At 40.9% G+C, this 27,116-nt stretch overlaps 1 protein-coding gene and 1 long non-coding RNA gene across 9 annotated transcripts in view; one reads left to right on the forward strand and one right to left on the reverse strand.

Annotated features, from left to right (window-relative positions):
• Nucleotides 1-998: 998 nt before the first annotated feature.
• Nucleotides 999-27,099, reverse strand: CDKN2A (cyclin dependent kinase inhibitor 2A). 8 transcript variants are annotated; one of them, XM_073021669.1, is made up of 3 exons: nucleotides 26,898-27,004; nucleotides 4,167-4,473; nucleotides 999-1,486 (listed from the first exon to the last, which is right to left on the reverse strand). In XM_073021669.1, the coding sequence occupies exons 2-3, from the start codon at nucleotides 4,468-4,470 to the stop codon at nucleotides 1,473-1,475; spliced, it is 318 nt and encodes a 105-aa protein (XP_072877770.1). In that variant the 5' UTR covers nucleotides 4,471-4,473; nucleotides 26,898-27,004; the 3' UTR covers nucleotides 999-1,472. The 8 variants fall into 8 exon arrangements, with proteins under 8 accessions (XP_072877770.1, XP_072877775.1, XP_072877772.1 ...); XM_073021674.1 differs by lacking the exon at nucleotides 26,898-27,004 and adding an exon at nucleotides 7,936-8,443; XM_073021671.1 differs by having other exon boundaries at nucleotides 1,030-1,486; nucleotides 26,996-27,099.
• The window catches only part of LOC140712945 (uncharacterized), a 239,437-nt gene continuing 238,698 nt past the window's right edge, over nucleotides 26,378-27,116 (forward strand). The window contains exon 1 of the long non-coding RNA XR_012094810.1: nucleotides 26,378-26,478. This is a non-coding gene — a long non-coding RNA (uncharacterized lncRNA). The remainder of the gene's footprint in view (nucleotides 26,479-27,116) is intronic.

Here is a 27,116-nt window from a genome sequence, read left to right on the forward strand (position 1 = left end):
AATGAAATGAAGTACTGATACATGCTGCTGCAGGAATGAACTCCTCAAACACTACACTTGGTGAAAGAAGCCAGACACGGAAGGTGACGTATTGTATGATCCCATTTATAAGAAATATTCAGAATAGAGACAAAAGGAGATTTGTAGTTGCCAGGGGCTGGAGGCAAGAAGGGTTTAACAGGTATGCTTAATAGGGCCTCCTATGCAGTTGACGAAAATGTTTCGGGCTACATAAGTGATGGTTGCATAACATTGTTCTAAATGCCACTGAATTCTACTCTTTAAAAGTTTTAGTTTTATGTTATGTGGCGTGTACCTAAAAAAAAAAAAAAAAAAATAGAGGCGCGGTGTTCCAGCCTGGGATGAGGCAGCGTGGACAGGAGCATCTCCCAGCCCCAGTGAAGTCTGAGCCGCGTGCCTGCAACAATCCCACTGTGGCAGAGAACCGCAGAGTTCCTTCCGGTTTGGCGGTAGTCATTCGCAACCTCACATCCCTCTGGAACCCCTGCCTGGGGGTCTCGGAAGCCGAGGCGGGGACGGGGAGCCGAGTCGGATTCCGAGACTGTGGGCCAGGTTTAGTTGGATTCAGTTACCTGGCTGAGGCCTAGTGAGCAAAATATCCCAGACCTCGCGTGATTTGGAACCGGAAGTCGGATAAATACGGATCTCCAGATGTGCTAGTCTACCGATATGAGGTCACCCTAGAGTTTCTATTCACCGTTTTAACCGCATTTCATCCGTCGGATAAATACGGATCTCCAGATGTGCTAGTCTACCGATATGAGGTCACCCTAGAGTTTCTATTCACCATTTTAACCGCATTTCATCCATGTTGAGACACGCTTTTTGATACTTTATCATCTCAAGATAGTGTTGGATGTCTAACGGCAGCGTTTTTCTAAGAGATACATGAAACAACAGTGAGTGTCAGAAACGATGCTGTATTCCATGCAATGAAATTGTTGTAATAGGTGCTCAATAAATGTTGATAATATATAAGTGAATGAATGAAAATTGTTTTATTTTTATTTGAGCTTTGGTTCTGCCATTTGCTAGCAATGTGACTCAAGAGAAGCCAGTAACCCCTCTGAGCTTGCCTAGTTCACAAAAGCCTGTAATGAAGTCGACTGCTTCCTCAGCCTGCGAGGCTCGCAAGAAGTGCCCACATAAATGTGCGCTTAGGACGTGAGTACTCACTCCCGAAAACTCTAACACAGTGAAAAGGCAGAAGCGGTGTTTTTCTTTTTTACATTTTTATAACAATATATAAAAGATTACATAAATGGAAATTTACGGTAGTGGGGGAAGGCGTATATCTACTTTAAAAGGCAGGTCATTTTTAAAAGCTCTATTTTCTAAATTAAAACTACGAAAGCGGGGTGGGTTGTGGTGGGGGCAGTTGTAGCCCTGTAGGACCTTCGGTGATTGATGATCTAAGTTTCCGGAGGTGTCTCAGAGCCTCGGTGGTGCTTTCAATCGGGGATGCCTGCGGAGGGCAGAAAGAAAACAGACGTTAGAAACCAGAGGTCAAAGATGTGCGGCGCATCCCGCCCTCCTCTCTTGGCGTCCCTACCGGCATTGAAGTACTTATGGACAACGTTCTCGCAATGGCTTCACGTGCATGTACCCGCCGCCACCGCTCTCCCACACCTTCCTGGTCCAGCAGCTAGTCCACTGCCCGCCTGGCTGCTCCAGGCGCGCCCGACCGCTCAAGCGCTCCAGGTCCGCCCGGTCGAGGGCAGAGAAAGCGCGACCGCCCGGCCCGCGGGGTTGCAAGAAGAAAACGAGTGTTATGTAATGAGTGTCAGTGGTTGCTCACCATGCAAAGGCGAGAACATGTGGCCTTTCCCTTCCCGCCTTCCCAGGCATCTTTTGCACCTGGTGCAGAATGAGCCAGCCAGCTAGCGATAACCAAAGGGCGCCTCAGGCTCTGGCGTTCCTCGGCTGAATCCCGTAGCTTCCCTATGCATGCCTGCTTCTACAAACCCACAAATGGTTTCCTATCATTTCTGAAAAAAAAATGGATGCTCATTTATTCATATGATCTGGCTTCTGCCTTTCTCTCTAATCTCGTTGTGTACGGTCTCCAGCTCGCCGTTCGGTTCTCCCGAGGCAGCGTTTACACTTGAGAGTCTCAAGTTTATTTTATTCCTGGGGGCAGCATTTGCACTTGAGAGTTTCTTTTTATGTTTATTCCTGAGGCAGCATTTTCACTTGAGAGTGTCTTCCTCCCTAGCTTTCATTAGATTCTCCAACCACTCTATTTTCTCCCCCTATTCACACTTCATATTTACCCATTGCATTGGTTTTATAAACTGGCTCTCTGAAAATAGGTTGCTATCTTGCTTAACGTCTATTTCCCAGGTCGGCCACGATAGCTTGGGACTGTAATCCCAGTACTTCAGGAGGAGGAGGGGGGAGGATCGCTTGAGCCCAGACAACAGCGTGAATCCTCGTCTCTATTAACAACAACAACAACAAAAACAAACAAACAAAAACAGGCATCGTGGCGCGCACCTGTGGTCCCAGCTAGTCGGGAGACTGAGGTGGGAGAACCCCTTAAGCCAGGGAGGTTGAGGCTGCAGTGAGCTGTGATCGCGCCATGCACTCCAGGCTGGGCAACAGATCGACCCTGTCTCCAAATGTAAACCCCATGAGGGCAAGACTCTTGTTTGGTCTCATTCACCTTGGCGTGCCCACCACCTAGAACAGGGCTGATCACGCAGTAGAATCTAACCATGTAATTAATTGTGCTTGAAGAGGGGGTGTTGGGGAGTAAGAGAAGGAAGGGAGGAAGGAAGAAATGAAAGACTTGTGTGCTAGGATTAAATATCTTCGGTTTGGTTAAGAGTCGTTCAATTTATTCATTTGCTTGTGGCCCAATTCGATAGTTTTACTCCCTCTCCCACTTGGCTCCTCCAGTTTTTCGCTCAGCCCTGGAACCGCGCTGTATTTGGCAACTCCTTCCAAATCGGGACCGGATGCTAGTTGTAACTGGAGGCGAAGTCTCCTTCTTCACCAGGACCCGGATGCTAGCTGTAACTGGAAGGAATTGGTGGGGAGCAGAGGCCGAGTAAAGAAGAACTTCGCGTCTTTAACTTCGAAGATGATTTTGCGTTCTGTATTTACAGCATCTCCAAGCAGAGGGCTTAGAGCTAACTCTCCACCCCCTCCTCTCCGGCACCCCTATGACCCAGGGAGCCCAGTGAGTGCCCCGTTCTGGGCCAAAATAAGATGGATTTCAGAATCTTCAAGGTCATGTTTTACCTTAAATATTCGTGTTAATTCCCGTGTACTGCTTCATATATCTATTTTGGTTTTTTTTGTTTGTTTGTTTTTTTTGTTTTTTTTAAAAAGTGTTCCTCCTCTAGGAACAATTGAGTAATGTTGGCACTTTCAGCAGACAGCTGTGGGGGTAAGGAACTGGGGTCATGGAATGGGGGCGGAGGGAGGATGTTTTGTGATCGCAAAAAGGAAAGGCAAGGGCAAGGAGGACCACAATTCTATCTTCATCTCTCAGCGATCTCTTGCACAAGTTTAAGAGGGAAAGGAGAGGGCCTCTGTCTGCCACAGAGTGCTGCAAATTCCGGTGCACAGACTGCCAGGGTCAGCGAAGTCTTGGTCCTGTTGCCCTCAGAATCCCCTGGGGCAGCTCTGGAAAACTCTACCGCATAAAGCGGAGGGTCAGATTAGTTGAGTTGTGCAGAAGAGCCGAGATTGAGAGATCTCCAGATGATGCCACGCATAATTGGGTTTGGAAATCCTGGGGTTGGTCCAGACAGCTTGGCATGCAAATGAGGAAACATACCTGGTAAGTGGATGCAACTGGCCCTAGTTTGGAGGAAGAGGGGGCACTAGACCTCTAGCCTCTTGAGTCTTCATTGCTCCGCAGTCTAGGCCTTGAACTAGGAGAGGGTAGGTATGCTTTGGGAAGTATAATGTACAGAATGGGCTTTCACGTGCGCAAGTTCATGTCGGGATTATTTCCCATTTGCTGCCCTGGCGGGGAAGAGCGATCGGGAGGCTCAGGCCCTCCCATGGATTGGCACGTGAGCTGAGGCAAGACCCGAGACTGGTCTCCCGGGCTGAACTTTCTGTGCTGGAAAATGAATGGTCTGAGCTTTGGAAGCTCTCCGGGTACAAATCCTTAGATCATCAGTCCTCACCTGAGGGACCTTCCGCGGCATCTATGCGGGCATGGCTACTGCCTCTGGTGCCCCCCGCAGCCGCACGCAGGTACCGTGCGACATCGCGATGGCCCCGCTCCTCAGCCAGGTCCACGGGCAGACGGCCCCAGGCATCGTGTACGTCCAGCCGCGCCCCGGCCCGGTGCAGCACCGCCAGCGTGTCCAGGAAGCCCTCCCGGGCAGCGTCGTGCACGGGTCGGGTGAGAGTGGCGGGGTCGGCGCAGTTGGGCTCTGCGCCGTGGAGCAGCAGCAGCTCCGCCACGCGGGCGCTGCCCATCATCATGACCTGCCAGAGAGAGCAGAGTGGTCAGAGCCAGGGTAGGGGCCGGCATGATGGAAAGGAAGCTTGTGTGAAGCCCCCTCACCGCCAAGCAGACACCCACACAAGCCACAGGTGTCTAATTACCCCTACATTTGCTTCCAGTTTCCAATTTCTTTCTCCAGTTCTCTATCCATTCTTCAGTATACATTGAATTCCATCATAACCTCCGAACTTCTGCGGAGCTGTCGCCACAGGCAGAGAGCACTGTGAGGCACGGGCAAAATAGCAAAGGGGCAGGGACAAACTGACTTTTACTCCAGTCTAACTTCCTGTATTTCCCTTGAGATAAAACTACTGAAATTTCTTCCTGAAATTATGTTAGGCCTGGAGATTTTTTTTTTTTTTTTTTGGTTCCCTGCTGTATATCCAAGTGCAGAATGTGGTAATTGTTAAAAAGAGAAAACTTGTTTGTTTGTTTTTTTAAACAAATTCTCACAAAACTTTTAAGTTACCCTTAGTTTCTGGGAATGTTGAACTTAAATTTCTTTTTCATTAAATTAGTTTTAAAATTACATATTGGCATAGTACAGTTGTATATATTTATGTGGTACAATATGAAGTTATGATCTTCGAACACAATGTAGAATTAAGTCAAGCTAATTAACCCATCCATCATCTCAAATATTTGACATTTTTGTCAAATGAGAGCATTTGGGATTTACTATTTAGCTATATTTATCATGCTGTGAAACACATCTCAAAAAAAATCAAACTTATTTCTCCCATCTTAACTGAGGCTTTGTATCTTGATTACCACTCCCCATTCCTCCCACCGCCCCCCCCCCCCAGCTACAGCAACCACCATTCTACTCTTTACTGCTAAGAATGTAATTGTTTTATATTTCACAGATAAGTGAGAACATGTGATATTTGTCTTTCTGTGTTTGACTTATTTCATTTAGCATAATGCTCTCCAATTCCAAAAATTCAATTTCTTCAATAAGGCGGCTAGACTAACTAGCCCTAAAATTCCTTCCTGTGGTAGGTTGAATAAGGCCCCCCCCCAAAAAAATGTCTATGTCCTGATCCTCAAAAACTGTTAATTTATTAACTTATGTGGCAAAAGAGGCTTTGCAGATGTGATTTAAGTAATGGTCTTGAGGGAGATTATCCAGAATTTTCAGGGTGGGCCCAATAGAACCCCAAGTGTTTTTATTAGAGGGTCACAGTCAGAGAGAAGATAAAAGAATGGAAGCACAGGCCACAGAGAAAATACAGGGACTATGAGCCAAGGAATTTGATAGTCACTAGAAGCTGGAAAAGACAAGGAAATAGATTGTCCCTTAGAGTTTCCAAAAGGAATGAAACCCTGTGGACCCATTTTTGACTTCTGATCTCTAGAACTGTACTGTAAAATAATAATTTTTGTTTGTTTTAGCTAACACATTTGTGATAATTTGTAACAGCAGCAATAGGAAACGAAAAGGCTTCCCAGGTTTATGATTTGAGAGTTCATTAAACAAGAGATGGTCACCTTTTTGGTTCCTAAATCATCTTGGAAACAAAGCCATTTCCAGAGAGGAATTTTAAAATACTGTCTCCAGTCATAGCAACCTTAAAATTTGAGTGTTGCATGGTGGAAGTAGACAATTTATTTTAGGATAACTGTTATTTGTTATATTAGCTTAAGGATGGTGGTGTTAAAGAGGAATTGCTTATTTTTAGGTACATTTCATACTAAACACAAATTGCATAATTTGCCTAAATCAAGGAATTATACTAAATTATATTATGGTTATTAAATCCTGTCCTGAGAAAGTGAAACTGACTTAGTTTTCAAAGAGACAAAGAGAAAGTATAAGCAAACCAAATTGCAGCTACAAAAAGAAAGACAAAATGTTGCAGTATATTTATTGTTCCGTGTATTCACTGAAGTTCTCTTCGTCTTGGTCATAAAACTAGCCTTAAAGGTTTTTATTATATTTCACAGAATGAAAAATCTAAAAAGTAACCCATATGTAAATATTTAAATCATGATAGAAATCCAAAGCAAAAAGAAAATGAATTCATTGAATTAAAATGTGTAGGATGCTTAAACCCATTTGATAATAAATTGATATGAATTTAGCATTTAAAATTATTATATAAATAAGTGTTCCTATATTAAACACCAATGTAGTTAGGATTCTAAGCCAACAACACTTCCCCTTTTCTACATATTCTTCTCACTTCCCCATTAAAAATTGTCAAAACTATCCACTTTTCTTTTTCCTTTTTGTTTATTAACAAATAAGGTCTCTTCTAAGATATTTTAGGACTACAAAACCAAACTCCTGGGTCCAAGCTGTTGGCAAAATTTTAGAGATGCTAAGTTACCCATGCATTAATTACTTTTAAATCATCCCCTAACTCCCTCACAAAACCGGAGTAGGGAGAGGAGAAACACCACTGTTCAAAAATGAGGAATTGAAAACTCTATCACAAAATAAACTATATCAAGTAAGCTAAAGATAGCAAAACAGTAAAAATATTAGCAGATATTCCCAAAATGGTGACTACATATTACTTCTGGCACGATCACATGAATGTAGCTCATTATTTCCTAAGTTCCTACAGCAAACATGTATTTATTTGCCCTACTCAGTTAAAAATAAACACAATATGTAGTTGCTTCTGAATGCTTTTTTAATCTCTCTCTTTCTCTGTCTCTCTCTCTCTTTCTTTCTTTCGACAGAGTCTCACTCTGTCACCCAGGCTGGAGTGAAGTAGCTCCCTCTCGCTGTTCACTGCAACCTCAGCCTCCCGGGTTCAAGCGATTCTCCTGCCTCAACCTCCCGAGTAGCTGGGATTACAGGCGCCTGCCACCACCCCCGGCTAAGTTTTGTATTTTTAGTAGAGGCGGGGTTTCACCTGTTGGCCAGGCTGGTCTCGAACTCTCAGGTGATCCCCCCCGCTCCTTGAGCTCCCAAAGTGATGGGATTATAAGGCGTGAGGCACTGCGCCCGGCCGCTTCTGAATAATTTCGATCAGAAATTTATATTCGATATTTATTCCAACATACACCACAGATTTCCACTGATAATCCCTACTAGTAAGAAAGATAAACTCCATCCAGGCATCTGTGAATTGGGGGCTAAGTAGTCCCAGCACATCTTACATTTCTTTAAGACTCCCGTTTTATCTCAAACCTTCGTAAGTTTTGTATATGATAGAGCATACTTCCATCTAATACAAATACGCTCCCCCCTTCAGATCTTCACAGCATTCGAGAGATCTGCACGAGCGTGCCTCCTCATTCCTTCCTTGGCTTCCCAAGCCCCCAGGGCTTCGCCAGGAGGAGGTCTGTGATTACAAACCCCTTCTGAAAACTCCCCAGGAAGCCTTTTTTCCCAGACTCAAAGCGCTACCTGATTCCGATTCCCCTGCAAACTTCGCCCTCCAGAGTCGCCCGCCATCCCCTGCTCCCGCTGCAGACCCTCCACCCACCTGGATCGGCCTCCGACCGTAACTATTCGGTGCGTTGGGCAGCGCCCCCGCCTCGAGCAGCGCCCGCACCTCCTCTACCCGACCCCGGGCCGCAGCCGTGGCCAGCCAGTCCGCCGAAGGCTCCATGCTGCTCCCCGCTGCTCGCTCCCTGCTCTCCCACTCTCCGCAGCGGCCAAGAGCACGCGGCCGCCCCACCCTCTGGTGACCAGCCAGCCCCTCCTCTTTGTTCCTCCGGTGCTGGCGGAAGAGCCCCCTCGGACTCTGTCCCTCAACTCCTCTGGAGGGATCGCGGTATCTTTCCAGGCAGGGGGGTGCCGTTCGCCAGTGCTTGGAGGAGGTGCTATTAACTCCGAGCACGTAGAGAATGTGGCACCCCTGAAGTCGCCCCAGGGTGGGCCTCCCCCGGGGGCACCAGCCGGAAGCAGCACCCGCCAGAGCCAGCGTTGGCAAGGAAGGAGGACTGGGCTCCTCCTCCTCACCTGCCCCCTCCGGCCTCCCTGCTCCCAGCCGCGCTCCCCAGCCTGCCAGCAAAGGCGCGTTCGAGTACGTTCACCCGGTTAAAAAGAAAAAAAGAAATCCCCCCGCCCCCCGCCCCGTTTCCTTCCTCCGCGGTACAACCTTCCTAACTGCCAAATTGAATCGGGGTGTTTGGTGTCATAGGGAAAGTATGACTGCTTCTTTTAATCATAAGAAAAAGCAAAACTATTCCTTCCTAGTTGTGAGAGCCCCACCGAGAATCGAAATCACCTGTACGACTAGAAAGCGTCCCCCTACCCTCTCAACCCTTGATTTTCGAGAGCGCGGGGTTCACTAAGTCAGAAACCCTAGTTCAAAGGATTCCTTTTGGAGAGTTGGCCTACCCTCTCCTTCTCCACCCCTTCCCCCCCTACTTGTAAAATGGCTGTCTGGGGCAAGGGTTTCTCAGACGTGTACATTGCTTGGTATAACAGCAGACTCTGAAAAGATGAGGTTTATTTAATAAGGGGGAGATTTCTGCCTGTAGGCAGATAGGAAAATGGGGATGGAGTCATTGGAAGGACGGAATACATTCTCAAAGTCTTATTCCTAGACCAGAAAAAGTGCTCAGTGTTCTAGAGGCAGAGTTGCACAGTGATCCAAAGACCCGCTTTACACACTGTCCTGTCTCCTACACACCTCACATTTCTCTTTCCTACTGAAAATACCTTGCATTTTTCTTAGCTATAAAGGGAGAAGGGAATATGAGTACCCCCTGCTTTACAGGGGTTGTTGTGAGTTTAAATGAATTGCTGTATATTAATACATATAAGCCTTAAGAACACTGCCACACATCCTAAACTAATACCTGTTAGCTCTTGAATTATCCGTTTTAGGGATTGGCTTGCAATCTTGTTTTGAGGCATAGAAAGAAAATGCTTTGGAGCCGGAGGCGGTGGTTCACGCCTGTAATCCCAGCACTTTGGGAAGTTGAGGCGGGCAGATCACCTGAGGGCAGGAGTTCGAGGCCAGCTTTGGCCATCTCTACTAAAAATACAAAACTTAGCCGGGCGTGGTGGCCCACGTGTGTAATTCCAGCTACTCAGGAGGCTGAGGCAGGAGAATCGCTGGAACCCAGGAGGTAGAGGTTGCCGTGAGCCGAGATCGCGCCACCGCCTTCCAGCCTGGGTGACAGAATGAGACTCCGACTCAAAAAAAAAAAAAAAAAAAAAAAAAAAAAAAAAAAAAAAAGCTTTGGATAGAATTATCACTATTACATAAAAGGAAAGGCTGGACGCGGTGGCTCACGCCTATAATCCCAGCATTCTGGGAGACTGAGACAGGAGGATCACCTGAGGTCAGGAGTCCGAGACAAGCCTGACCAACATGACGAAACCCTGTCTCTACTAACAAATACAAAATTAGCTGGGCTTGGTGGCGCATGCCTGTGATCCCAGCTACTGGGAGGCTGAGGTAGGAGAATCGCTTGAACCTAGGAGGAGGCGCAGGTTGCAGTGAGCCAAGATCGCACCATTGCACTCCAGCCTGGGAGACAAGAGCGAAACTCGGTCTCAAAAAAAAAAAAAAAGAAAAAAAAGAAAGAAAGATCAAGAAGACCTTACTCCCTGAAAAGGTTATGGGCCCCTCCACCACCCTCACTTATAAAGAAAAGTTAAACAGCACTAAAGAGTATAACAAGTGCAAGGAGGTAAAAGTTCTAATTTTTCCTGTGACTATTACTTTTTAAGCTTTTCAAAAACATATATTATGTTTTTAAAAAATGGATTGCTCAGACTTTGCTGATGCCTTAAGCACATGCTTAACCTACCTACTGGATAATCCAGCTCTGTTTAAAAGTTATATTTCAATCCCTGGTTGACTTAAACCTTGTAGACCCAGTATATCTTGTACTTTTAGTGTCTGCTTGATGTTAAAACATGTAGTTTTTAAAATGAAGCCAATGGAAACAATTTGGGATGTCAAATATGTTATTAAAATCTACAATGCATTACTGTGCCATTTATATTTTCCTCGGAGTACCTCTCATTTAGCTGTGTAGCAATGATATGGAAAATTCAAACTATCGATAAATAAAATTCGTTTAGTTTAGCTTAAGGTATTTTATGATGGAGGAGGAAGAAAGAGTGGTTGCCAGGATGGGAGGGAGGGAACATATTTCCATCACGAATACAATGGTTTTTTGTTTGTTTTTTGAGATGGAGTTTCGCTCTGTTGCCCAGGCTGGAGTGCAATGGCATGATCTCAGCTCACTGCAACCTCCACCTCCCGCGTTCAAGCGATTCTCCTGCCTCAGCTTCCCGAGTAGCTGGGATTAGAGGCACATGCCGCCACACCCAGCTAATTTTTGTATTATTAGTAGAGACGGGATTTCACTATGTTGGCCAGGCTGGTCTCGAACTCCTGACCTCAGGTGATCCACTCACCTCGGCCTCCCAAAGTGCTGGGATTACAGGCGTGAGCCATCATGCCCGTCCTACAATGGTTCTTAATGGGGGTGGGAGAGTGGGAAGAGTAGGCTCCTTCAAGAGGCTGTTGAAATACCTTCTTCTCAAAAAATAAAGTATGTAATGATTTTTTAAAAAAGATGTGTTTACTTACACGTGTATTTCTAGATAAAACTTTCAGGGAATTCAGGGATTTCTCTGAAACTCTACCATGGATTTCTACATCAAGCACTCTTTCAGCTCTTGTGAAATACATGTATAGCCATTGGTGAAGAAGATGGGAGATGCAACCATACAAAAAACAACATTTGGATGCATCATATACAGGTGTAAAATTTGACTGCTTTGGAAATACCAAGAACAAGTTTTAGATATGTATATACTCTCTTACCTTGCAGTAGAGCACTGGAAGGATTATGGCCTCCTTGGGTGGGGCCCTTTTGCTCTAGAAATTGAAGTCCATTATCTATTATAAATCTTATGTAAATAGTTAATAATAGTGGGAAAACTTTCCTAGTTTTTCTATTAAAGAACCCACCACGCTCCCAGTTTACTCATACATATCGACCTGAGGTGCAAACCCCTAGAAGAATGAAAATATACAGTCCTGGATCTCGGTGCTCCTTATGCCAGCCTCAGATTTCCTATGTGCAAAATGAGATTATAATATATTTCATGTGGCCATAAAATATGATAATGTATGTCCAAAAGCTTTTAATGTAAAAATTTACTACATTTACTAGAATTTACTAAAGTTTGTTGGTTATTGTTATTATTATTCTCACACTTACTTTTCCTCTTTCCTGAGAATGCCATTCTTTTTTAGATTTGCAATGCCTTGGCAGTTTTGAAAATCTATACTGTGAAATTTAAACCTGTCTTAATTCTGATCAGTCTTATAACAAAAAACGACTACCACCTGTTCATTCATTCAGCAAGCTCAGAGTCTAAGGGCAGACGTGGGGTGGGGGTAGGGGGAAGTAGGTCAAACATAATATCTCTAGAGTCAGACTGCCAGGGTTCAAACCTCAGCTGTTCCACTTATTGGTTAACTTTTAACAAAGTTACTCAACATGTCTGGGCCTCTGTTTTCTCATTTGCATGATTAGGATAATAACTGTACTTGCCTCAAACAGTTGTTTAGGGATTAAATGAGGCATGTTATGCTCTTAGAAGAGCAAAATAAAGTGCAGAATGATACAAGAGAATCAAAAGGGGACAAAACTCATTCTCATTTGTCTCTAGTAGGCAAAGGCTTCCTGGACGCTGAGAGCTGATCCCAGTCTTGAAGAATGATGTGAGTTTAAAGATGGAAAAGAAGGAGAAAGATATTCTAGGCAGAGGTAGAGGATGTGCAAAGGCATAGACATTTAGGAAAACTGAAAGTAATTCATTTAGACTTATTCCTGAAAAACAGCCTGTGAAGGACTCCTCAGACAGTCGAAAGAAAAACTAGAAGGGGTGGCAAGGAAGTGAGGACACTGTGTTGACTACTTTTTCATAGCTTGGTTGTGATAGTTCAAGGCCCTATGCCATGAAGTGAGGCAGATGGAAGGTGGAAGAGACCTGAACACACACATACCTAGAAGGGCAAGTGCCAAGTGAAGAGAAGGGAAAGTCAGAAGAGAATAAAAGTGAAGTACACGGGTAAGATAGGATATTTTTGAGGACCCGAGGTCCCTCAAAAGTAATGAAGAAATAGAACTCAATGTACAGTGGTGGTTATAGATTTTGTCACAAGAGATACACGGATTTGGGAGGGAGAAAAGGTCAGAATGGGGAGGAAGTTGAGGCACTTCATTCCATGAATAAGGAGGTTAGCTTGTTTGCAGAGTGAAAATAAGATGGTGGGTTAGGAAGTTTGAGAATGGTAAAGGTTTGGAATACCTCTTATGAGTAGAGAGGAGTAAGACTCAGATAGAGAAGCATTTTGTTTTGTTTTTTAAAATCAGACTGGAGAACCCAACTGAGGGTTCATGACACAGTAGGGACACCTGATTACTTTCTTTAAAGAAAGCCCTGCAGTGGTGTTACTACTTCAGCAACCCTACAAATCAAAGACTAGTCATACTAGATGTGAATATTAATTCAACGTATTACCAGAAAGAGACAGAAAGATACTTGAGAAAGTAGTGTCCTAGAGTTAGGTTCTGGTTCTGACGTGGCATTGTGGGATTGGCAAGGTACGATATGCACGTATTTCATGTGATAAGCAGATGATTTCATTAAGAAAATAAAAGAAGTTGAGGCAATAGCTCTACACTGAGACCAAGTGACAGTTCTCATGTATCTAATGAACTATTTTTTTGACTGTGAAATCTTTTGAGATTATTTCTAGATTCATTGTCCATAATTTTCAAAATGGGCTCTCCCTTGTTCTATTCTTTATACTTGAAGTGAGATAATACACACATATTTCTTTATCACTTTCAACATTAACATTATTATTAAAGATAATTGTTTTAAATATAGCTTGGTGTTAAAAACAAAATATACATAGAATATCTCTGGGGAGATACAGGAAAAGCTATTACCCGTGAGGCAAGGAAATAAAGAACTGGGATGGGCACGTGACTTACTTTTCACATTCCATGATTTGTATTGTTTGAATTTTGTACTATATGCATGGCCTTTCTAATGAATTAAATAAACATAATAAAACTAGTAGACAAAAAAGAGTTACTTATATTAGAATCATCATTCATAACTGTATTTGAAAAAGAGTAACTGAGTACCTACTATATGTCAGGCACTGGGCTTAAAGTTGTCAATATGAATTAAGAAAGAAGGGTTCTTAGTCAAGAGCATGTATTGGTAACAACCATCAGTATATTTGCTTCTCTGGAGGAGGAAGGTGGTATTCAACTGGGATGAGCTCTTGAGTGGAGCCCACAGTAATCATTTGAGGAGGGAAGACTGGAGTGATGCATTCTGATAAATGACACTTCACACTTGTGTTACCAGGAAAAAAAGGTTTCAGAGTCTGGAGACAATCCCATAATTAAAGAGAATTCCTTAGGAAGTAGCTTATGAGAGCAAGACATATGCCCTGTAAAGGAGTTCCTAGGTACAGCTGTGTTAAGCCTTCTTGATGAGTTCTGGAATAGGATATTGGGTGCAATAGATAATTATTTGAAGGCAAAGGCAATGGAGGAATAATTCCATGCATCCCTTTAATTTAGAAAAGCAATAATGTAAGGAAATTAGAGTCCCTGGCCTAGCTCTACCACCTACTTTATTACCCTGAATAAATGACTTTTTTTTTTTTCTAGCTTCAATGTCTTGATCTACAAAATGGGCATAATCACAAATATGTGAAGATTGTGGTTTGGCCCTGAAGTGCCAAAGTGCTCCTGAAGCTGCCCCAGATAAAAATTAAAAATTCTGATAATTAAGGTCCAATGTGGGTGGTGAGAGTATTTTAAATGGGAAAGAAGTACTTTCTTAGGTAAATAATTGCAAGGTATTTAATTATTTATTTTCTACAAGGAAAAAAGATCGCTTCAGCATGAAAGGGAGACCTCTGAGAAAGTAGAGCAGACCTCCAAACAGATTTGCTAAGAAAAAACAATGTGTCCCTGGGAGCAGATCTGTAGAAGTTTCAAGACAGAGGATGTTTCTTTCTCCCCTTTACTATCCTCTATTTAATTAAATTCAGTATAACACAATTATTTAGTATTTGCTATAAGGAAAGTACTCTTTTAGAAACTCTATGCTATCTTCGCTCATTCAGAATTATTGTAAAATTTTTCTTCCTGCTCAAACTGGATCTTAGCAAGGAGTACAAAATGCAAAATTCTTTGATGTTTTGCAGATTTAATGCATAATTATAGTTAAGTCATAATTTCCAATCTTAGTTTCCAAAATGTTAACTGGGTGTAGAATTAGCAGTACCTATTATCATCTTCCCAAGAATATTCTGAAGGAAACTTAAAAGTATTTTACTTATTATATAGCAGGTGTCTTTTCTAAATTATGTGCAAAACAAATGTGATTTTAAATCTATGTAAGAAATTTACTATTAAAATATCTCTAGGGTGTATGCTTGTGAAATGAGGAATCTTTGCAGCTCATGAAAACAATTATTCCCTAACGTTTTGGTAAATGTTTTTTATGTTGATAAATTACTTGTGGTGAATTACTTATACCTATTTGTAGCTATTTGATCAGCTGACAACACTAAAACATTAGCACAGTATGTATGCAGGTACATATTATATGCACATATTTGGTATATATGTATATTATGTACAGCACAGATATTGAGAATTGGCCTCATCCTGAGGAACAAAATAAGTAATAAACATAATTAGAGGAGATAGGCAGGAAGAAATAGAGATAATAAAAAATTCATTAAAAGTTGCCCAGAAAATAATGGCTATCATTTTTTGAACCCCAACTATGTGACAAGCATTAAGCAGTTTTATACATGTAATTTACAATTCCACAGCTGTCCCATGGGATAGCGAGTATTATTCTTTCTTCATAATGCAGACAACAAAAGGCTCAGAGTGCTTAAGTAATAAGGAAAATAAGATAAAGTTCAAACTTAAGGTTCTCAGTTCTGTTCGAGAGGTCCTCACTCTCCCTACTACAATATCTGTTTTCCTAATGATAATTTATCCAGTATGTGGTGGACAACTCATCAATGCTTCCTTTTCTTTGAGGATTGTGCTTTAGAGCAAGTTGCAAAACCTGGACCAAGATTACTGACTCTCCATTTTCAGAAACTACTGTGCTTCTATGATTATTCTTCAGTAGTAATACATAGTGATAGAAATTTGGAACTTAAAGACACGCAAAGTCTCCTGAAAGTCACTTAATTCAGTCCCCTCATTTTTGAATGATTTGCTTTCCTGATTAGAGCTCACACATGTAAAAATAATTAAGGAATTAGTTGCACATAGAAGATGAAAAACTACCCTACACAAAGCAATAATTATTAACATTTTGAAATACTTCCTTTTTCTTTGCTTAATCTTTACATTGTGAATATTATGCAATTTTGAAATGAGCTTTTTCTAACTTATTAGAGCATTTTCCAAACTTCTCCAAAAACACTTCATAAATGCTACTTTTGACAGCTGTAACACATTCCATTGGAAAAACAGTTATAATTTACTTAATGATGTCCCTGTTGTCAGATATTTAAGGTGTTTCTAGTTGCTACTAAAATTAGTATTGCAGTTTTTTAAGGGTAGAAAGGTCTTGAATATATTGCAAAACTGCTTTTTTAAAAGTCACCATTTTGATTTATAGATAACAAAATGGAGGAGTGGTACATATTGAGGAACTATGTAGCTATGGTTACTCAGCTAATAAATGTTTGCTGTAACTGTTGAACTCAGTTCCTCTCTCCATTCTCCATTCTTTCTATGGCCACAGCTACTTAATTGGACTTAATGTGGGTGGTGGGAAATGCCAACCATATCCTTAATCATAATTTTGAAAATGACACATATGCAAGTGGGACAAGGCTAGTCTTTAAACTCAGATAGAACTGACCTCTCATTTACCAGCTCTGTGGGCTTGAATAAGTTATGTAAACTTTCTGAGCCTTTATTTCCTCACTTCACAAAGTGGGGAAAATAAAATTTACCCCATAAGGTTACTGTGAGGAATAGAGAATGTCAGATATATAAAAATCCGGGTGCACGGTAGGCTCTCAATAAATGGTGCTTTTTAATTTTTTGAGAATATGTATGATATTTATTATCAAGTTATTTATTTAGGTCATCAAAATAAATGTCCTTTTGAGTAATTTTTCATTAATTCCTGTACATTCTGGCAGGTATCTGTGATTTCAACAAGCAAATTCTCTTCTAAAAGGTGTGATGCTACCTCTGAATTCTAACCTCCTAAAAAAAACCAGCTTCTTTGTAACAAAGTTGCCCATGTTATGACAGAAGAATTTCCAAAAAAAATCCCTCATTAAATCATGAGAAGTGACACTGGAGAGTGTCACCGTGTTCAGTATTTCCTCTGCATTCATTGCTACCCACCTCCACTGCTTGGAGTGCATTTTAAGTGGAAGGTACAATGGGGAAACTACAGTTAAAACTGAGGAATTGCAAAATTTTCTGTCTCTAAACTTCTATTCCTAACCGCCCTCTTTTTCCTTCTTGATGGGACAGATTTTCCCCTCTCAAACATGCTGTCCTTTTTAATTGCTAACACAAGCATATATAATATCTCATTTCTGCTTATGCTGCTGATGTATGTATGTGCTGTTAGAGTTCTGAGATAATGTTGAAAGTTACAGGTAAATAATATTGTATTCGGTTTTCACTCCCGGGAGTGGAGGTTTAGTATTCATGGTTCACTGATAGGTTTAACAATGGTTTAGGATACTCTAATTTCAGGGGGACCACCTACATGGAAGCTTTCCTCATCAAATGGAGAATGGTTGTCCCCTTTTGCCCCTCTAAAAAACTATCCTTTAAAAGTAGCCTGCTTTTTTGGGACTCTATAGTCTTACTGTTAATGTTCAATTTTCTGTGTCCTTTCCTGAACTTAGGAGAGTTCTGAAGCCAATCTCCCCTCTGATATTATTAAAGATTGCAAGAAAATTTTCTTGTGTTAGACCATTCTTCCTCAAATCACATTCTTCACCTGATAATGTGATTTAACTCCCCTCAGGGGAATCAACTTCTTGATGAAATGTAATCAACTTTGATTAAATAAGTAAATGCTTCCTATTCATGTTTTAGCAGTTTTCACATGCAGATTTAACATTTCCACTCATGTTTTCCTTTGAGTTTCTGACTTGAGGGTAGAGTTTTATCTTTTGTGTTGTCATAGTTAAGATAACTCCCATAATTAATTTCTCGAAATGGCAGTGATAACAGAATATACTGTATATTTACTCTGTACTGATTTAAAACCCCCAAGTCAATTTAGCCTTAAGAAAGCATACTATTTAGTGTATTTTGTGTCTTTCTTTGATATCCTACTGTTTAATATTTCTTTAATGATTATGAATACTAGAAGAGTTTAGAGGCACACCCTAAAGGTCACCATATAGAGCTTCTGTACAGATGTGAATTTAAAAGTATGCAAATTTACACTGATTTTACCCAACATCTTGGAATATACCAGGAGTCTGAATACATACATTTTTATTATATGTATATTTTTAAAGTGGAGTTTAGAAATTTCTAGCTACACTGAAAAATTATAATGAAGTAGGTATTTACTGTAAAAAACTAATGTGCTTTCTTAAGGGCATAGTTTAGTTAGGCACTATAACTGACAAACGTATGCTGTTTAAAAGTTTACAGTGAATCTTCACACATACTATTTTATCTACCTCTTATTACCTGAATACCATAGGGTCTCAGGTTTACAGATGAGAACATGAAAGCACTGAGAGTTTCTCATACTTCATTCTGGTACCATGACAGCTAACAAGTAAAGGAAATAGAATCTGCTCACAGGTCATATGAATGCTAAAGAAAGTAATCTTTCAACTGCATGCTTCAAGTGGTTCCTGTGCTGGTGAATAGGTATCCCATTTATTGCTTTTAAATTAAGGTAGGAATAAGTAATTTATACGTACAGTCATATGAGAAATTTTCATTGGTTTTATTTCGAAATTTCTAAAATAAATAAATTTATTTTAGAATAAATTAAATTTTTGAAAGATGTTAACCTCTTTTCAACCAATAAATATTTACTGTGACTTATATGACTGATGCTTGAGTATAGCAGAGGCCCAAAGGGGTTAAGCAACTTTCAAAAGAATAATTAACCCTAGAACTTAAAGTATATATATAAAAAAAAGAATAATTAACTAAAAAGGATGGAACTGAAACCATATACATATGTACAGCACTCCATGGGCAACCAAGTTCAACTATTCGCAAATTACCAGTCAATGACTTTTGGCAGGCCATGCAACCTATCTGATCCTCAGTCTCCAGATCTACGAAATGAAAAAATGAAACATCTAAAACATAAAGATATTGTGATAATTAAATGAGATAATGGAAATCGAAGTGTCCTATTATTGTTAAGCTCCTCCTAATTATTTTTGAAGAAAATGATAACTTTACCATGTGATTTAGGAAGAAAGTTTTGATAAGCTTCTTTTAAAAATTAAATGTTTAATATATTCAACTTCAACTATTCAGTATGTAAATTGCATGGAGTAAAATTCAAAGTGTCCGATGTTGGACATTTACCAATTAGATTTTCAACTGGGGGAGTCACTGTTCTCTAGATAGCTGCTGTTTCTTTAAATTGGGTGAGAGAGTTATACAATTGCTGAGTCAGATGATCTGGCAGCCTGAAAGAGAATGAGAGCAAGAAAATGGTGGCACTCGAGAAAAGAAAGCAAAACAAGCTTTTTCCTAATACATCAGCAAAGTCACTGGTGTAATATTAGACAAACTGTAGCTTAAAAGCAGAAAAATGATCATTTGAAAGGCATGATATTTTAGTTTTTCCTATAATTGTTACTTTTCAGCTTACATTTTCCATCTATATTTTCCCCCTCATCACTGTGCTTTTACAGAGACATAAAGACCCATCATTTTGTCCATAAATGCTTTATTCTGCTATGGCTACATTTTCATGCAATCTTGCCCTGATCTTAGATAAGCACAAGTTAAACCTATGAAACACTTGTGCTTTGATTTTTCTTTCTTACATAATTTTAGGTTGTCATGTTTATTACGAGCCTGGTCTGGATCATAAAATGAAAGAAACCCCTATTACAACACACACACACACACACACACACAGAGAGAGATCCATTCATTCTGTACAAAAAGAAGTAAGTGTATATAGCGTTTTAAAAAGACAACGTATAGCCTATGTGGAAAATTTCTGTATGGTTCTGTAAGCTTTAAAACACAAATATACCTTGTTATATTTTTTCTCTTAAACTATGTTCTGATTGTAAAAATGTAGTATCTAAGAGAAATTCTTTTCCAATTCATACAAAGGATCACATAATAATAAAGGGTCTCCTTCATTTGGTGAAATAACTCCTCCACTGATTACTCAGACTGTCCTCCCTGGGATCCAGTAAACTGACTCTAAACTTAAAATCTTACCTAAAATCCTGGACCTCAGTTCAAAGATAAATAAGCAGAAATAAGGTTAAAAAAGTAAAATTGGTCATATTCATCAAATTGTGTCCCAATGGGCCACTTGTAATAGTATCTCCTTCAAGTGTTTATTTAAAATGCAGACTTCTGGGACCCACAGCAAATCTGAATCAAATTTTCTGAAAGTGAACCCCAGAAATATGTATTTTTAAAGGCAGCCCAGGTAATAATGCTGTTGTTAACCTTTGCCATATTTTAAAAATTTCTAGTTACTCACATTATTCAATTAAGAAAGCAAAGACTTTTTCAATTTACATTACCTCTATTGTACGATTTTATTAGTTTCAATTTGATTAAGAGATTACATGTCTTTGTTCATATAATTCTGAACCTCTATGAAACCTTTCTCTCTTAAAAAAATCCTACTGCCTTCACAACTATTTAAATAATTTATGATATTTTATTTTGAAGGTGAAAGAGAAAACTAAGAAATAGTTGAAGAAGAATTAAAAAGTCCTTTGTGATAACATGTTTATATTTTCATGAACAAAGCCAATCAATATGTCATAAAAAATAAAAATCAACGTACAATTTTTTGAAAGGATCTCTGATGCTTTGGGAATTTCAGTTTTGTAGTTGATGGCTTTCACTTTTTTTTTTTCCTTTTATTACTTCTTTTTGATTGTATAGTTCTGCCAAAATGCAACCATCATTCCAGGGCTCATTAATTAAATAAATGCACTGAGAGACACTGACAAGCACTCAGAATTTCTTCAACCACCCTTTTTAAAAAGCAAATGCTAATTGGACATAAATATGAGAACAACAGACATTGGGGACTACTAGATGGAGGAGAAAGGGAAGGAGCCAGGGCTGAAATACTACCTACTGGGTACTGTGCTCACTACTTGAGTGACAGATTCAGTCGTACTCAAAACCTCAGCATGGTGCAATACACCTTTGTAATTAACCTACACACGTGTCCCCTCCTTTTAAAATAAAAGTTGAAAAAAAAAAATCTACGAGGCATTATATATTTTTAAAAAAATACCACTATGTACAATGCACTGTGCTATATCTAGAACTACAAATATTAGTTAAACAGTCCAAGACTCAGTGGGTTCAGGGACTCTAAGGATTTGCCATTCCTTTTAGATGGAAAACTTCCTTGGTCCACCAAGCCCTATCTTTCTGCCCTTTGAAAATTCTCCCTCACTTTCTTCATAATGCCGTCCTTGATTAATTCTCCTCTAGTAATACTACTGGTTTTTTGTATTTAAAATCATTCCTGTAATTTCTTCTGTTTAGATGGCTTCGTACATGAGATTCACGTTCAACAAATAGAAAAACAACGCTATTGACATTTGGTAGCTTCGACAATTGTAAACACATGTGGGTTTGCTGAATACACATTAAAATAGCATGAATTAGGATATGGTGAATCTGTTGAGGTCCCAAGTTGGTGGGTATTTTCCAGGAAGGGTCAGACCCTTTAAAAGGACCTTTTATCATCTACCAAACAAATCCTTCATTTATTAATGCCTAAGGTTTTTTCCATCGGTTGGTTTACTGTCATGGAAATTGATCTTGTTTTAATAGCTACTGTCGTTTTTTCATTCTAATTAATGATTTCATTTGAAAAGAAAATTTTCAAACATGGGGAAAGCTGCAATACAAGAAGAAAACAATGGACAGACATCGTCACTGGAAAAATACTACGGGCCACTCTCTATACCATCCTGCACCACCAGATGGAGAAACTGAGGGAAGGCGAGGCCTTTCAACACTCTTGGGTCTCCATCTGGCATGTAAGGGAACGAAATGGCTGTCGAGTTTCAAAAGTGCACTTTCCCCGTGGTTTCTCCGAGTAACCCTGACTCACTTCTCATCTACCCATCCCCTCCAAAACAAGGCCTAGTCAGTTCCAAGCTGGAGAGGTGACCCGGAGTTGCCTTCTGTCATGTCTTGCCTTTCGTCCACTAAGCCCACTCAGACTCTGTCTGCTCCAACCCCCACCCCGGCTAGTGAAATATCAATCGTCCTCCACGTGGAACCCCAGGTCTGCAGTTATGATAACGGATCACATCGCTCCTGCGGAAAGTGCGCGCGGTGGAGTGATAATTGGACCAAGCGTCTAAATTCTTGATGGAGGACCTCGTTCCAGCTGCCAGTTAAACCTCTGGGATCCGCAGCGTCTCTAGGAATTGAGAGAGTGGGGAAGTTAGGATCGAGGAGGAGGATGGTGGGGGCTGAGGAATGGAGGAGCAGCGTGCATCTCATCTCTTGTCGTCGGTCGCTCTTTGGGGTCCAGGGCCCTTGCATCCCCAGCGTGGCTCGGAGGCAGCGAGACCTGCCTGAAATTGATGGGAGGGGACTAGAGTGTGCTTGTGGGGTGGGGTAGTGGGGGCGGAGAGAAGGGATCCCAAGAAGGGCGCCAAGTGCTGTTACCAGAGGCCTAACACGAGGAACCTTGGAAACAGGTATAGCTACGGATTTATGGGTTTAAAAATGGAACTTCTTGGTGAACGGACATAGCGTACATTACAGTCTGAAGTCACAGCCCTCGCAGGTTTTCCCAGACCTTAAAGCCACGTTCTCGTGTATGACACTTAAACAACTCAGTTTCCTTGTCTTTCCTTCCTCCCTACCTACCTAAGGCTAGCGAAGTTCTTAGTTCATCCACTGTGTAGGATTGTTACCGTGTCAAAGGCTTTGGAAATGTATATTTTACTGGTGATGGTCATAGCACTTTGGAAAACTCAAAAGTGAAACGAAGAAAATAAGTATCACCAACCATTTTCCCAACCCCTCTCATCCTGAGGAAACCATTATAACTAATGGGGGGGGGGGGGGGGGAGAGAGAGAGAGAGAGAGAGAGAGAAAGAGAGCGAGAAACTGTTTACTGTTTTGAATCTTGCTTTAAAAAAAACCTGACTTTATAATGCAATCATTTAACCATCTATGAAATATTCTTCAGATATCTGATGATCCAGAATATAACTGTACCATAATTTAACACTTTATTGCTAGAATTTTATGCAGTTTTTGATTTCTTGCTACTACTTATCCATCTGTATTAATCTTTGTCAGAACCTTTCTTGCCTTAGGATGATGCCTGAATATAAAATAGCTGAATGAAAGTGGATGGGTTCATTTTAAAATACAAAATTGTTTTTCTTGATGGTGAGGTGTTTAAGAGGTGGATTAATCTCACTGGGCAAAAAATAGAGAAGATATTAGTAATATGAGAATCAGAATTTAGATAATTTGTCTTAAAAGTTTGTATTCAATGTAATAATTTTATATTTAGAAAATGAAACTGTACCCATTGTTTATATAACTTAAACTGCCAAAATAAAGCACCACAAAAACTTTTTATCAGGTTGATTTTTGTATCAGGCTGGGCTTTGCAGCAGACGGAAAGGCTAGGGCAAGCTTGTCCAACCTGTGGGCCCGAGGGCCACATGCAGCTCTGGATGGTTTTGAATGTTGCCCAACACAAATTCATACACTTTCTTAAAATATCATGAGTTTTTTTTTTTTTTTTTTTTTAACTCATCAGCTATCGTTAGTGTTAGTGTATTTAATACGTATCCCAAGACAATTCTTCTTCTTCCTATGTGGCTCAGGGAAGGTAAAAGATTGGACACCCCTGGCCTACAGTGTTCTACTATGAAGTTTCAGTTTTAGTTCGGCCTATAATGTTTTAGTACAGAAGGCAAGTGAGATTTTCTCTGTTTCTCCAAGGATTTTTGAAAAAGTGTAAAAGCACTTGGTCCACTGTTGAACCTTGCTATAAAATATTTTTGATACCATTTGTATCACTTTACTAACAGGAATTGTTCATATATTGGGAAAATGGTTTAGCTTAACTCTACCATGGTAGTTGATAGTGATGAACTAACATGGAATAACAGACCTGTAAACCATCATAGATGGTACTAGGCTATGTTGTTGCTACCTTAAGATGATAATGGACTTTCTAAAATTCAAGAGTACTCAAAGTAGTAAAATGAATATTAAGTTTTAATTTCTGAAAGGGCTATGGTTCATTTGGAAGTGCAAATCATGTACACATTGGGAATAATGGTTTATACTAACTGTACAGTGCTTACCTTGAGAGAACTCTATGCTCTTAAAGAAAAAAAAATCTGAGCCTTCTGAAGTAGCTATAAACAAATTACTATTTAACTTCATAATAAAAATATGACTACTTTGTAAATGCACCAAGGTAGAAGTAACAAATCAGCTGAGGCAATTTATCAGGTTTCTGTGGTTAAGGAATTGGTAATGTGGAATTTTAGTATACATATTTCCAATCATATAAAAATAAAAAGTAATAAACATATTTGCAGAAACTTTTAAAAATTTTAAAATAACATCTTATTTGCAATGATATTAAATAATTCATACAGGTAATTTTCAGCATGTGTGCCTCTCAAGGAATTGTATGAATCCTAACATAATTAGTATCCATATATAGTCCCAAATCAATATAACCATAGGCATAAAATATATTAATGCGAAATATATAATTACATATCATTATAATTAACACCGCTAGATTTTATATTATGTATATCATTTTACATATGAAATTGGAAAAGTGCATATATTTCAAGGCAAACATTCTATCCAAGCTGTGTGTTCTATCTTCAGAAACTTCCTGAAGATTGGGTTTTTCACATACGTCCTGAATATTGATTTATACCTAAATAACAAAAAATGATTTATTTCAATGAACCTATCATTTAAATAGTTTTGCATTTCATGCATATACATTAACATACTATAAAATATTTTCTCTAACTTAAAATCACCACAGTGTTATGTTTTATAGGCCTAAACTAAAAAATACATATTTATGGCATTTATATACATTGATATGTTCTACTTTGTTACTATAGATTTTCAGAAGCAAATTAATAATTTAAATAAAATGATTTTATATAGAATAATATTAACTAGAGTAATAAATATTTTTATATAGACAATAATATTAAGAACTATATTCAAACAGTTACGGATCACAGTGGCTAAACTTTTGCTGATACGGCTAAACCACTGTTAAAAAAACAACAACCAGGGTCTTGTCAATGTTTCAAAATGAGTTAAAATCAAATCCAGCAACAGGCCCTGAAATCCTTTATGAGCTCCTTTGACTAAATTAAAAAAAAATAACTTTCATAATACGAAAAGTAAAATATGCATTTATCCTATAGATTATAAATTTTTGCTAATAGAAAGTGAGACACTAAATTAAACACTGATAGTTTTAACAGATTTATATTTCCATGTCAAAGAGACAATTAACATTGCAGTAAAAAAATAATTACCCCTCCGCTGGCCTTTGCTTTTTGAAGCTATATATTCCTGGCGAAGCCTCATTAAATTACTTTTAGACTTATTATACCAGTTTTAATGAGCATTGTGCACATTTTAACTGTATATATATTCTTTCAGTTTTCCTGGTTATAGGAAATTACACCGGCTGTGTCAACATTTGTCAATGTGAGGACAAAACTACCTCCGATTCTGTTTTTCAAGAAGTAGGCCTCATTTTTAAACTGTGCTAACTGTTGTCTGAGATGACTAAAATATTATCAGTTGGGATTTTTCAGGAACAGTTCTGCAGTTCTGTCGTTTGCTAAACATACGAGCAAAGTCCCGAGCAGTTTCAATCACTCAGGCCGCCGGACCTCTACCTCTAACTCACAAAGAAAGCCCATTTTCCTGTTGGCTGCAAAACTCCCCCCAGAAGCAAGTGCTGGCTCCTCGCAGCAGTAACTGATCCTACGATCCTTGTTAGCATTTCAGGAAGTCACTGCCTGCGTGGTCCTTCTCTCTCGGGTCCTCCACTCTCCTGGAAGGTGGGAGAGGGTGACCCGCCGGGAGGTTGGGGAGAAAACAGGCCGCCTCCAGAAAACTTAGATGGTTAGCAATAATTCCCCCCAAGGAGAAAGAAAGTGTGCTTGAAATACACCTTTCCTACTGTGTGTGTGTGTGTGTGTGTGTGTGTGTGTGTGTCTTAGTCATTCCCACCCAGGATATTCGGGAGTCACTGACTTCTGAGGTGGGTTTAGAAGCTCTGTTCGCCTCAGTTTCACACGATTGAGGGGGCTGTGTGAAGGGAGGTCCAGGTTCAGTGGTACTGCGAGAACCACATGTCTAAGTCGTTGTAACCCAAATGGGGAAGCCTCCACCGCCGGTTATCTCCTCCTCCTAGCCTAGGCTACAGACGAATTATCTGTTTACGAAATCACACCAAACAAAACAAGTGTCGAATGCGCCCCGGACTTTTCGAGGGCCTTTCCTACCTGGTCTTCTAGGATGCGGCTGCTGCCCTAGACGCTGGCTCCTCAGTAGCATCAGCACGAGGGCCACAGCGGCGGGCGCCCCTGGCGCTGCCCACTCCCCCGCGAGCCGCGGGATGTGAACCACGAAAACCCTTACTCGCTGCGGGCCGCACGCGCGCCGAATCCGGAGGGTCACCAAGAACCTGCGCACCATGTTCTCGCCGCCTCCACTGCCGAGCTCGGCAGCCGCTGCGCCGCCCTTTGGCACCAGAGGTGAGCAGCGCCGCTCCTGCCCCCCTAACTGCAGACTGGGACCCACGCGCCGCCCCCTGCCCATCTCCGCCCTGCAGGCGCGCACCCGCCTTCCCTGAGCGCGCCCGCCCCCCACCTCCACCCCCACCCCCACTCCCACCCGGACCTCCAAGATCTCGGAACCGCTCTGAGCCCTGCGCACGCGGGAAGGGCTGCAGGAGGCGCCGGTAGAGAGGCGCGCGCGCGGGCGGCTCGGGGCCCGCGTTCCTCTCCCTCCCGCCTACCGCCACTTTCCCGCCCTGTGTGCGCCCCCACCCCCACCACCATCTTCCCACCCTCAGCGCGGGCGCCCCGCGGTGACGGCCCAGGGGCCGGACGCCTGGAACGCAACTCCAGGCAGCTCGCCCCCTAGCTACATCCGTCACCTGACACGGCCCTACCAGGAACAGCCGCGCTCCCGCGGGTTCTGGTGCTGCTCGCGTCCCCGCTCCCTTATTCCCCTTGCTTTATTCCTAGCTCCCCTCGTCGAAAGTCTTACATTCTTCGAACTAGATTGTTTAAAAAAGCAAAAGGAAGAAAGGAAAGCGAGGTCATCTCATTGCTCTCTCCGCCAATCAGGAGGCTGAATGTCAGTTTTGAACTAAAAGCCGCTCCGCTCC

The sequence above is a fragment of the Chlorocebus sabaeus genome, chromosome 12 (assembly GCF_047675955.1).
Source record: "Chlorocebus sabaeus isolate Y175 chromosome 12, mChlSab1.0.hap1, whole genome shotgun sequence".
Classification (NCBI taxonomy): Eukaryota; Metazoa; Chordata; class Mammalia; order Primates; family Cercopithecidae; genus Chlorocebus; species Chlorocebus sabaeus.

Bases quoted from the DNA above. Each gene is read 5' to 3' on its own strand.
- CDKN2A (XM_073021667.1), bottom strand. From the start codon at position 26,542: ATGGGCAGGGGGCGGCGCGTGGGTCCCAGTCTGCAGTTAGGGGGGCAG. The intron at 4,474-26,226 runs GTAGGAAAGGCC...TCTCTCTGGCAG, and splicing joins GCCGCATCCTAGAAGACCAG to GTCATGATGATGGGCAGCGC.